At 47.5% G+C, this 12,545-nt stretch overlaps 1 protein-coding gene across 3 annotated transcripts in view; it reads left to right on the top strand.

Annotated features, from left to right (window-relative positions):
* The first annotated feature begins 392 nt into the window (after positions 1-392).
* Positions 393-12,545, top strand: part of LOC144139434 (uncharacterized) — a 61,929-nt gene continuing 49,776 nt past the window's right edge. For all 3 annotated transcript variants that reach the window (XM_077671775.1, XM_077671768.1, XM_077671783.1), the window contains exons 1-3: positions 393-719; positions 7,999-8,211; positions 11,280-11,562. In XM_077671775.1, the coding sequence (XP_077527901.1) occupies positions 11,419-11,562 (144 nt within the window). In that variant the 5' untranslated portion in view covers positions 393-719; positions 7,999-8,211; positions 11,280-11,418. The remainder of the gene's footprint in view (positions 720-7,998; positions 8,212-11,279; positions 11,563-12,545) is intronic.

Here is a 12,545-nt window from a genome sequence, read left to right on the forward strand (position 1 = left end):
CAAAATTAATCCGGAGCTCTCCACTACGGCGCGCCTCATCGCCTGCGTTGCATCGGCGCGTGAAACCCTACAATCAATCAATAAATCATCAGACTGTACTAGTGCACTCTACCGCGGTGCTTTCACCATACTTTCAAACTCAGCGCGACTACAAAATGTTAACGATGTTGATGACAATCGTACCGCCAACATGCTTATCAACTCGCTAGGAGTGAGGAGTACAAACCAGCGAGGTGATAGGTAAAATTCCAACTTTAACTTGGTGTTTTTTTATTGTATCTTTTTAAGTTCTTAAGTCTACTGTAAACCCAACCTGACAAGGCGTTGCTGCTTAGATTTGTTTTCTTTGGCGTCTGGCAAGTTTGGCGTTTGTCCGCTTGGTGGCACGAAGGTCTACCGAAGGCGCGAAGGCGCAAACGGCGCAAACACGTGCGTCGCGCGCACTCCGGCCCCTACGTGTGTTTCACCGGTTGCACCGATTCTTCTGGAACACCTCGCGCTCTTGCGTGGCGAGCCCTGATTCGTTCATAACGCCGGACGAAGTGGTACAAGGTGGCGACGCAAGCGCATTTCTCTTCGCCTCCGGTCCGCCGTGGTCGCCATACAAGATGGTCCCCGAGAGCCACGTGTCCTCGTTTCACCTGAAGTTTTTTTTATTCCTCTTTGTGCTGCAAAGACGCCTCCTTCAAAGCCCTCCGCCGTTGTTCGGTCAGAAAGCGGTGAGCGAGAGCTTCTGCGCACCAAAACTCAGCTGTCTCTCGTACGGAGCCCTGAGTCACTAAATGAGCTTTTTAGTGCCTTTAAGGCGTCGTACACGAATCTGTTGTGGGCACTGCCGTACCCTTGCTTTTATTTCGTTGGTGCTCTTTGGACGTCACTTATATGTCACGTTAGAATGTACTTTCGGACATTTGACTCGTCGGCGTCGCCTGCCGTTTACGTGCGTCAGCGCGCCTCGCCAAAGTGCATGGAAACTCGCGCGTTCGCGGGCGATGCTCGATGATCTGTATTCGCCTGGCGTTGGCGTAGACGCCGCAAGTGGTGCGAGCAGAAAGCACCCGAAAGAGGACGGCAGCTTCCGGGTTTCCAGCCCGTCTCGACTGGAGTGGAGAGGAGTATGCTCGGCCAAGAAGTGTGAGAGCAAGTGACAAGGAGCCAACGAGCAAGTGTGGGGAGTGCGCGGCGCAGATGCGCCTAGTGATGTAAGCTCTGACGGGAAGGTGCTTCTAGTTGGGAAACTGCGTATGCTTGGTGGAATCAGTGGCTGATACCGATAAGATGGAGAGACCTAAGAAAAACCAAGTGAGGACCACCAGCTCCGCTGTTTCCGCAGTCTTCGTATCACAATTGCAAAGGGGGTCTAATTTTTTCTCTTGTGATAATCGGCTGACTTGAGACAAAGTAATGTAAGCTATTTCTGTTCAAAAATGCCCATTTAATTCGTGTCTAGCTTGGCTCCCATTGGGGTATGGCTGCGATAACGTTTCGTGCTCTGCAGGCTACATTGCTTGTTACAGTATTAGCATGCTAGGCCTTGTCTGCAAGATCGGTCCACGAGATACAAGCGTTATCACAGCCTGAAATTCTCAGCTATGGCAAAAAATGAGCACCCTAAACTCCCGTTAGGACAAACTCGAAGGAATCTTAAAAATTCGTTTGTATTAACAGCAATTAGTCCGAAGCGTACATTTTTTGCATTGTGCATGTTCTAAGAATGAAAGTGTTCGTCTTAACGAGAGTCTGCTGTGTACTGACTTCTTGAAAGGTTTGCCTGCTGAATTAGCCAAGTAAATGGGTGCTTGTCCTCTGGTTTGAATTTCGGGATGGACCGCTCAACACAACTCGGCACTTTTTTTCCTACTGGCCTACTCTACCGGTGTTCGGCAAATTAGTTCTTTTCAGCATTGTTTTTGCATTTAGTGCCATGCGCTGGTGAGTCACATGAATCGGACAGGAAGCCTGTCATGGTGATGTCTTGGCGTAAATACTTCATTGAATGAGCTGTAAAGCACGACCTGCTGAACGCCAGTAGCATGGTTCCAGGGCGCTGACTTTAAACTTGGGCAAACCGACCCCTACGTGGCTAGCACCGCTGTAGACTGTGGCCGTGAAACTTAACTGCGAAATTGGAATGTACGAGTTCTCTGGGACAGTGCTTTCCTGTTAAACTTAGCCATTTAAACATGCTGTAAGTGTACCTTTGGCTAAAAACCTTGTTGATGAAACTGTCAGATGTGATCTTTCAGTGATTTATTCAGGGATATAAACATTAGCACACTGTGGGGTGCCCACACAGTGAATCTTGCTCCCTCCCTTCTTTGTAACAAGTTGGTTTTTCTTTTGAAGTACATTATTTGCAAACTTTTTTTAAAGGAGGCAGCGGACCTGCCTTCTCAAGGGCATTGATACGAGCATATCGTGGTAATCGAGCGATTGTTTGATGCCTAGCCCTGTGCAGTACTTTAAATGTTTCTTGTGAATGGTTGAGAAGTTATGGAAGGGGGCTCGCTCAGTAGAGTGGCCCAGGGCCACTACTTGTGTGATGGTTAGACTAGCTATTTGTGCGTGCCCTGTACTTGTTTAACACTCGGGTATGAAGCATAAGCTCCCAGGTGATGTGAATTTGTTTTATCCAGCCCTTCGCACTGCTATCCCAGATGAAAAATTTGAAGTGGGTTATCGAACAGGGACCACTTGTGAAGTGGGACCACTTGATAGTGGCACACTGCAGGCCTTCGGTGAGAAGAAAATCAGTTTTTCTTGCAGGTTTATACAGTTTATTTTAGGCACCCGATCAGAAATTACAACTTGTACTTCATGCTTTCTGGCAGGTCCTGAATTTTCTGTTACATGATATCAAAGCGATCTGAAGGGCTAGTTGGTCTCGCATGATTAGGAGGAAATGCACTAACAGGACAAGCAAAAAAAATGACACACCAGGCATTGCAGTTTGTTTCAGTTAATTCACTTTCTTCTAATAATTGTAAAGATCATATCCACAAGGTCCTTCATGAATGCTCTGGTTCTTGCTGCTCAGCAGATCACTGTTCCTAAAAAAAGAAAAGGGAACACATTATCAGGCACATGTTTGTATGCAAAAAAGGCTGATGCATACCAATGCTTGTAGCCACTCTTTCAGGGCTGAGCTGCTTTTTAGTTTTGTTAAAGGTAGCAAGTTTTAAGCAAGTGCATTTAATGCCTCACCAGTGTAAATAGTAAATCACTGTGTCTGTACACAGATGAAAATAATCTTGTTTCTAGCTTGATTATAGAACCAGAAAGTTCATTTGGCTAGAAGTATCTCAACTAGACTTTTTCTAGCTGAAGTAGTAGCTATATCCTACCCGCCGCAGTGGCTCCGTGGTTAAGGCGTAGCACTGCTGAGCAAGAGGACGCGGGTTTGATTCCCGGCCACCGCGGCCGCTTTTCTGCAAAAAAACGCCTGTGTGTACGAGATTTCGGCGCACGTTAAAGATCCCCAGGTGGTCAAAATTAATCCGGAGCCCTTCACTGCAGCACGCCTCATCGCTTGCATTGCGTCGGCATGTTAAACCCTACAATCAATGAAGTAGCTATATCCTAGATAGAACAACTTGCAACACAGACTGGATTGCTGAAATTTCTAGTTGCACATCTAGCTACAAAATAGGTCTTTTCTTGCAGGGCGAACATGATTACAAGCAGGAATTATTTATTTCGTACTGCAAATTTTACTTCCTAGTGTTATTTCCAGCTAGACATTGTTTGTCTAGCTAAAATAACCACAATATCTAGCTGGAATTCCATCATTTATAAGATGCAGTGGGTGTTGGCCTATTGCATCCATTGGGCCTCATTTCAAGCGGTCAGTGAGTTTCTTAGGCTACAAGGTCACATGGTCACTCAAAAACCGCAGAAACGTGAATGCTCAATGATTGGTTTTATAGAACAGAACAAAAATACCCCACAGGGAAGACCCACCAAAGTAATGATGCGTATTGTTCAGTATGGCACTAGTTATAAAAGTTGCATAGCCATCCAATCACAGAAAGACGACACCTACCGCATGCATATGGTTCACTTGGAACTCCGTTCAAATGTGGCTTGCACTATTGAAAGTGCAGCTCGTTGACCTTGTTTTTGTGTTAAAAGCACCGGACAGCATCAGGCACCAGACATCACAGTTTCATCAGGGAAAGAAAGGTACATACCTCCGAATACGACCGGTCTAACCTGAACGCTGGTCACTTTGCCTTGTGTGAAGATATAAAAGTTTTGAACATGTGCCGGCGCAGAAGTTCTTGCGTTTTCTACAGGTGATGCACTTACTAATAAAAACGATGTGTGGCATTGCAAAGAAACGGAACACGGCATTTGCCCGCTAACACAACTCAATTGGATGACCGCGTTAACCACCTTCATCCCGAATATACAGCATGTTGTGACGTGTTTGCATGTGTACGAAACTGCCGCCGATGTTCATAAATTGCGTTAAAAACACCCATTAGAAGTTTTATTTGGTATATATACCCTGCAATAAACTTCAAGCACAAATTTTTGAAGTCGGTTTAACGTTTGTAGTCCTCATTTTAAGCTTTACAGCTGCAACTCTATCACATAATCGAAATACGACACCGTCCCTAATAACTGCCATACAAAACACTCCTGCTTATGTCAAATCAAAAGCACTGGCTCAGCAGGAGTAGATTGGAGGCCAAGTAATTTAGGAGTAGCCACTCGCAATAGCACTATTCAATCATTTATACCTCAAGTAGGTGTGCAAACACAGTCCTGGACTGCTGCCGATTAGCATAAGCTGAGACGACCGGTGCTATCGCAAGGTGTGTCGGTGGTTGGAACTTGCTCTTCCCGGTTCATTTGAATCAACATACTGCATCTGCGCTACGGCAGCAACGTTACGGCTGTTTGAAAAATGTTTTTCTGCCATGCTAGATAGCAAATCGGATGTCTTTGGGTGGATTGTATGACACAAGATTTTCAATAGGGAACTTGGAGAGAAAAATAAGCTAAAACTGATTTTTCCTGTGAAGATTTTCAAGTTATTTCCGCTGTATGGGAGAAAACAATTGGAAAAATCAAGTTCAGATGTCCAGTGATACAAATTCTGTCGACATTCACATTCACATTGGCTACTTCAGGATACTAAGGGGGTCGTGGGGGGCAGGAGGGGGGTTAGGATCCAAGACCAATGTTGTACAAGTGTTGTCCTTAGTCACTATTTCACCGCAAGTTGGACCTGTTCAGGCACGTGCACACACACACGCACATGCACACACTCTCTTCACAGGCCATTTGCATCGTGTGCGTTCATATTATTTGCAGTATTTTGCATTTCGCACTCTTTTTGTGTGTTCTATTACATGACATTGCTTATACGTTGTCAAAAATTTGAGTGCAGTTGGCCTTTAAAGGGGCCATGCAGACATTACAAGTTATATTTTGTCTTATAGTGCCCCCAATGCTTATCCGGCAGAAAATGACGCAGTATTCACAGGGAAATTAAGCAATTTAGGTTAAAATTTGGATTCTCTCGCAAGATCGTGTTTTCATGACGTCAGCCATGAAATCACAAGAGCGGGTATTGAAATGAACTTCCAGTATGTCATTAGGCTCTGCAGCCTTGCTTATCCTCAGTCCTCCCAGATGGTGCTGCCAGTCTGAGCAGTGGACCGTTGTCCACCGCTGTTTTGCTTTTGACCGTATTTGCACCTGGCTTGTTTTTGTTACGCTGAAAAGTAATCGTTTCTTGAAGGGGTACACTCGACAAACAGGGTCACGTAAGACAACGTCGCTTAAGCCAGTGTCGTGTAAGACAACTCCAAAGTGACAGACTGCTGTGCAGCTTAAACAAGCATAGTGCAACCAGTACCAACAGCAGGGTGCATCGGTACTTCTACGTTTACGGGTATTTTCGTAACTTTCATTGTTTACCCCACCATTCTTGCTGCTGTAAAATGAATATGCATTACATTTAAGTGCAAACAGCTTGTTCGGCAAGCTCATAAGCCCTGATGAATTTGAGTTTGCATTTGCTGGCCTCAACCAGTCACACAGCTGGGCATATGACATCACAAATTCTGTTGTGGGAAATGATCTAGTTGGTTGCATGACCATTCCCTTTTTTCCTATTATAGAACTTATTTGAGCGAAGTGTGCGTTAAAACTGGTGTCAGTGATTTTAACTTGGCAATTTTTCGAATGAGCCAAACTTGTGTTTTTTCTGCATTGCCCCTTTAAAGGGACACTGAAGTGATATGTAAACATTGCGGGATTACTAGCGCAAATTGTAGTCCGGAGTCCCCAGGCCATGTTTCGACCACTCTAGGCGAGTTTACGCGATTTTATTTAGTAGAAAAACTAATTCGAAAATGCTGTCCTCCTCTCTTTACGCTCGCCCATTTTCTGTGGCGTTTTCGTGTGACGTCAGGAGGGGATGAGCTGGCAATTGGCTGCGCTATCGCACGGCTCCCCGGCCTTCAGACAGAGTCAGTCGGCCCAGCGTTTCGTCCGCCGGCCGCCGGCGGGTCGTCGCAATACAGGAGGTTAAAAAAAATAGCTTGGTCGCAATTCGTTCGCTTAGTTGAAACGAAGCCAGGACACGTTTGTGAATGGAAGAATGTGCCTTTCTTTACTTGGTTTGTTTGTACACTGTATCTAGCTCCAAGTCAAGGTCGCTTCACACAAGCGCTGCACAAGCGCACATGCGACGCTTCGCTGACTGGTACGCCAGTAGGAAAATATAAAAGGCCTCTTGAAGGCGGGAGAAGAGTCAGCGAAGTCAATATAGGTACTAAGGAAATAAAATCAACTGATATTTTTACCGTACCGCGTAAAACTAGGGTGCGGGAAGCACTTTTTTGCGCTGGGCGAACAAGCACAGCGGTCAGCAGCACGACTACGCATCTGCGAACGCTTTTCCGTCTACGAAATGCAATTGCTAGGCGTGAGCTACTGTGGAAACTCGGGCGACGCTTACTGCACGAGCGTAGTACAACAAATAGTCACCTAAGCTGCTTGAAATGCCAAAACTAAATAGAAGTGTAAACCGGTTGTACAATATATACCCTATATTAGCAAGGCTTTCGCATCCCGCTCCGTGGCTCAGTGGTCTGGGGTGCTGGGTATGTCACCGCAAGTCTTTGGAAGTCACGAGTTCGAATCTCCGCGGGTACATGCTTTTTTTTTTTTTTTTTTGTAAGTTAACTTTTTTGTTTTCCGCCGATGTTTTCTCTATTGAGTTCACCTTTTTTTGGGCCGCAACGTTCATGGCTACACGAACTAGTTCACAAAACGCGCGCAGGCTGGCACTGGCGCGCTAGCGAGTTCTCGTTGGCGTGCTGTTGCCATAAGCACCGACTGCTTGCAGGCCGTGGGCACAGGCCAGAATGAACAGACCCTTGGCCTGGTGCGAACACGCTTTTTACGATACAGGCATGAGGGAGGCAAGCTCCAAATATGGGGGAAAAGCGCATGACATTTGGGCGTCTGCGGGTACGCGGAGGGCGTTCATGCACTGCGTAGGCCTTGGCTAGTGAATGCTACGATTCCAAGCCGTCCTGGGAGGCTTATCTTGTGCATTTTACAGCCGACAACATGGCAGAAGCGCGGTACGATGATTACTGAGATATTGAGAATGCCCATCCAACAACGCCATTGGTTATGTTTTACAGAACCGAAACCGAAACCGAAACTTGTTTGATTGCTAACCTTGGGCATCGTCCAATCACGGCGCCCCTCCTCCCAACGTCACAGCCTTAGTTGGTGCGGCCGCCGCAAACCGCGCATGGTAGTTTTTCTTCTTTCGCGCTTTGTAAAATAATTACCGATTTGTCAACCGGATAAACGATGAAAAGTGTGCTAATTTGAGCCAGTCTACGCAGTGCAAGCAAAAACGGGAGCTTGACAAATTCACTTCAGTGTCCCTTTAAGCATGTTGTATTTATACATATCTTTGCGGCATCATTGTTTTCCTGACACTGTATGTGCATGTGCATGCAGGCTCCACGTCACCTCGCGCTCTCTGCCATCCAGGTGCTGCCAAGTCCAGGATTTGGGAGTGCCAGGGGCACCCCCTCCACCACAGCCGGCTCCACCCTGAAACGGCTGTCGGCGCTCCTGGCAGCTGCGCGGCAGCTGCGTCCATCGAGAGTCGATTCAGGGTGGAGCCAGGAGGCCAAGGTGGACCCAGCACACAACACCGGCCAAACGCTGGTAGGTGCAGCTGTGCCCGCCTGTGCTACGGTGCCAATGGTGTGCGTGCTCTTACAAAATGCTAAAGCATTGCTGTTTGGGCTCAACGTGAAAACCCTTCTGCCTGTCGATAACGCTTGACGTGTCACACCTTCGCCACGTGTGAAAATACTGTTAATAAAAGTTGCGAGGGCCTTCGTACATTGATATTGGACACGCTTATATTTCCACTGAAAAAATTTCTACCCAGCAATGCATCTTTGCGTATTTGTGAAAGGGGCTCAGTTTGTAGCGCTTCATGGGAATTCATGGCGTCTTGGGGGGGGGTATATATCAAAAGTCCCTTATGCCATCGTATGTTCTTCTATCGCCCCTGGAAGTGAAGTCGACTAGAGGGGCTCAGTGGGTAGCTGTCCTTAGGAATACATAGGGTTTTAATAAAATCTAGTACAAAACCTTAGGGCCTTCACATTTTCATATGGGCCTCATATTGGCCTCGAGGACATACCGTGGCGCCACCTACGAGTGACGTCACTTGTAGGACGCCGAATCGTGTTGTCGTCTGCTACAACACATTTCCCGTGCGTATGCGGAAGCGTGTTTTCTTGTTGTGGCCGCTGTCTCGCCCCCTCCTTGTGGATTTGATGCAAATTACCAAAAACGTTGTCTGTAAACCAAATAATCCAGGCCAGCAAACAGCGACTCGCTTGTTCCCGGCGATACCGCCGCGTTTAGGTAGTTGCTACCATCGCGATCCACAGCTCTTACATATGCAGCCAGCTAACGCCAAGGACGATGCAGCTGATGCCCAGAAAAGTACGCTGTAAATTCATTATGAAATACTTGTGACGTGACATGAGTGTGCAAGGAAACACCTTGTAATAACGACGGAAACGCGTCGCTCACTTATGATCTCACCGCGTGAACTGCTCGTTACGCGAGAACGGTGATCAGATGCTTCGCCGCACCTGCTTAAAAGTATTGTTATGGTCTGCAGTTTGGCTTAATCAACGCTTATTTCCCCTACCATGTTTTTATAGTCATACCCAGATTTGATTAACGATCACTGCCGTAGCCTGTACTCTGCACGGCTGATGTTTACTTTTCGCGACTTTTTTTTTTGTCCGCAATGTATGAACAATATGAACGGGAGTTTTTAACGCCTTCGAGCGGGTTTGGACAAGGCTATATTTAGTTTTAATTAGGAACTCGGCCTGGTAATTTATAATTTCAGCGTATTTTGTATGTTTACAGTGAGCCGGCCTTTCTCAAGCATCAATTTCGAAATTCACGACTGCTCACAGAAGGCGAGGCTGCGTACGAGGCGAAACACGTTGTTAATGATTTCGGGTAATGGGGAGATTTAGAATAGGAGAACCGAGCGTTGGGGCCCCCCAAGGAGCTAGAGGAACCCAAATGCAACACGCGCGTGCGCGACAAGAGGGCCTTCCCCAACAGCTCGCAGCCGGCTTCGGATGCACGTAATCGGGTGTTGGGAATTTTAGGCTTGGCGTCGCAGCAGATATTTCATCGCCGTTAGAGTTGCGAGTGACAGCCCCTAACAGAACGTTTCACCGTGCTGGGAACTCTGTAAGCGCGGCGATTTCCGTTGAAGCGATCGCACGGCCTCGGCCGATTCTTGCGCGCAAGCATAGCCATCCTTCAACCGCTCGCCGCATCGTGCGGGAACGGGCCGGCGCTGCCGGGATCACCTCCGCGGCCGGTCGGCGTAAATCGCGGCAGATATTTGAGCATCGCTTTGAAAACCACAGCTGATGACACTACCTATCAGAATTTTTCATCACACTAACATCCACTTTCACCAATCTGGAACTTCTTTTCCACGACTTGCGTGATTTTAAAAAGCGGCGACAAGTTGCTGGCGCGACCTGCGTCGGTTCGAGCCGCACCGTCGCCCGTGCGGGCAGGCACGGCGAGTGCGTGTGCTTCTGCGAGCAGTTAACGCTTCACGATTTCCTGCTTTATACATTTCTTGCAAACAAGGGAAATCTAGAAACTTCACTCGGCGATCATCGTAGTCCACATTGTTGATCGGGGAAACAAGCCGCTGCTTACGCTTCGGTCGCATGCGTAATACACCACCACGCTCATGGTGTTTGCGGATAATCTACCAAAATTGACACGGTTATAAAGTCCCCATGAGGTCGGACTGTGCTTGACGCACTAAGAAATAACTTCAAACGAAGGAAATTAACATGAAAATACTTTTAGAACGCGCTTCCTAATCGAAGTGTCACGCGCTGCAGCCAACTACGCAGCAAGATAGAAACGGTGATCCTACAAGTGACGTCAAAACGATCGCAGCGCCGGCCTCTCCAGTGGTGGGCCTCGCGGCCAATACTGCCCCTGAAAAAGTCTTCGAAGCACAACACAGTTTTAACCCTTTCACTGCCACTCCCGAATATATTCCTTGCTGCCTTTTCATCCGCTTCCCTGCCAATCGTGAGACAACCCGTGCAAAAGGAATATTGTGGATCTGTCGTGCCATGTGTACAGAGGTCACATTTAACCGCAACCGGTGACTGTCTACGTTTTGTCCATGTGTCCTCTGATGGGCTCCCTGTCTGTCTACCAGGCAGGGAGCTCCAGGAGCTGACAGGGTATCGGACAGACTCAGCAACAAAATAAAATGCTGGTGAAATTACAGCTTCTGAAGTCCCTTCAATAAAACCACACCATGACAGTGATAATGGTGTGCATAACTCCCTCCAGTATTCCTTGAAACTACCTGCTGCTGTAGATCAGTGGCTAAGGCATTCTGCGGCCAAGCCCAACGACGTCGACTCAATCCCGGTTGGGACAACCGTTTTTGTGATGCAGGCGAAAAATGAAAGCGCCCGTGCGTTGAGACTTCGGCTTCTGTCAAACAAGTGCGCCTCATAGCCCAGGAGCAGCTTTGAAGCAATGGAATGCGTAGTTTTTTAATCCCTGTAAACTTGCCGGAAGTTCTGATCACACGTAAAATTACCTCAACCCCAGGTTGTGTTTTTACTGTTTATGTTGAGTTCGTACTCTTTATTTTGACTGTGTTCCTGTCTGCTTTCTCGCTATGTACTCAATGCCCGCAGGTAAATGATGGAGGGGATACAGGAGCTGGGAGATCCTGACCAGCTCTTTGATCGGCTGTGGACAGTGCCCATCCACGGAGTCCGAAGACATTGGGCTTGACTTGGACATCAGGGCGCTCTCAGGAACCAGGAAGGCCACATGAGCCGCGAGGCCCACATGAGCCAGGAGGTGTTCCTGTCTAAAGGCGCCACCTTCGCCAAGATGCATGCAGTCCACCAGGCCCACCCCGGCCTTCCTGGACACGGCCAAGGAAGTGTGGACCTTGGTCATGGTCCACAACCGGTGAGTGGAGACAGCATGAGCACATGAGTAGAGTCCTTCAATGCTTTTACTGGTCGCGAAACTTGGTGCCGGTTTTGATAAGGATAGTGCGCACTGCTTCAGGCGCCATTGTTGCTGAGATAGCTTCCAGCCATTGCGCAAGCTTCCAGCATCCAGCCATTACGCTTTACGCATTAAATACTGCTCCAGCAACCAGATAAATGATAAAGTATGTATTTTAGCCCGTCTATGCAGTGCCAAAATGAACAGGTCTGAAAAATTCACTTAAAAGTGTCCCTTTAAGGGGGGATGCTGGTCTTGCCAAGGAATGGTCAAAAATCGCGAAAAAATGAATTTTGCGAAAAACTTTTTTGAAGTCTTTATACTTTCAAATACCTACTCGAAAAGTTTCACCGCTGAATTTGATCGAAATGAATATCAAAATAGACTTCAAAAATGCAGCGGAAGCTGCAAAACGCCGAAAAGCGGGATTAAAAAAAGCTTGAACTTCACACGCGCGCCACGCTCGAAGCCGACTGCTGGCGGTGGCCATCTTGGGCTTGCTTTGTGGCTGATTTCTTTGTGCGTATGTTGCGCTATCTCAAAATGGCGTCGCATGAAGAGAACGAGCATTAGCGCAGATTTCCCGAAGGTTGTTTACGAGTTGCTGATTGGCAGGAGTACGTGCGCTCGAGTCGAGTCCCCTGTTCCGCGCCTCTGATTGGCCAGCGCGGTTGAGCCGTCATTTTTATTTTGTTTTGTTTTTGCAGGCGCACTTTTTCCGCCACAGTATTTTCAATTCGAGTGCGTTTTCTCTGCCGCTAGTGACTGTGATTCTGTTACAACGGCTTTTTTTCTTGTACTGCAATGCTTACAGACCTTTGCCTCAGCGAATTATGCGCTGCAAGCGTACGAAAAAGTCGGAAGACTGCGTAGATGGCGGCACTGCCGAGATCACCTGTCACGTGTGAATCTGGTTCGGCAAGCGCCGCGTGGAAATGTCT

The sequence above is a fragment of the Haemaphysalis longicornis genome, unplaced genomic scaffold (assembly GCF_048455015.1).
Source record: "Haemaphysalis longicornis isolate Haplotype H1 unplaced genomic scaffold, Haemaphysalis longicornis Haplotype H1 scaffold_1, whole genome shotgun sequence".
Lineage (NCBI taxonomy): Eukaryota > Metazoa > Arthropoda > Arachnida > Ixodida > Ixodidae > Haemaphysalis > Haemaphysalis longicornis.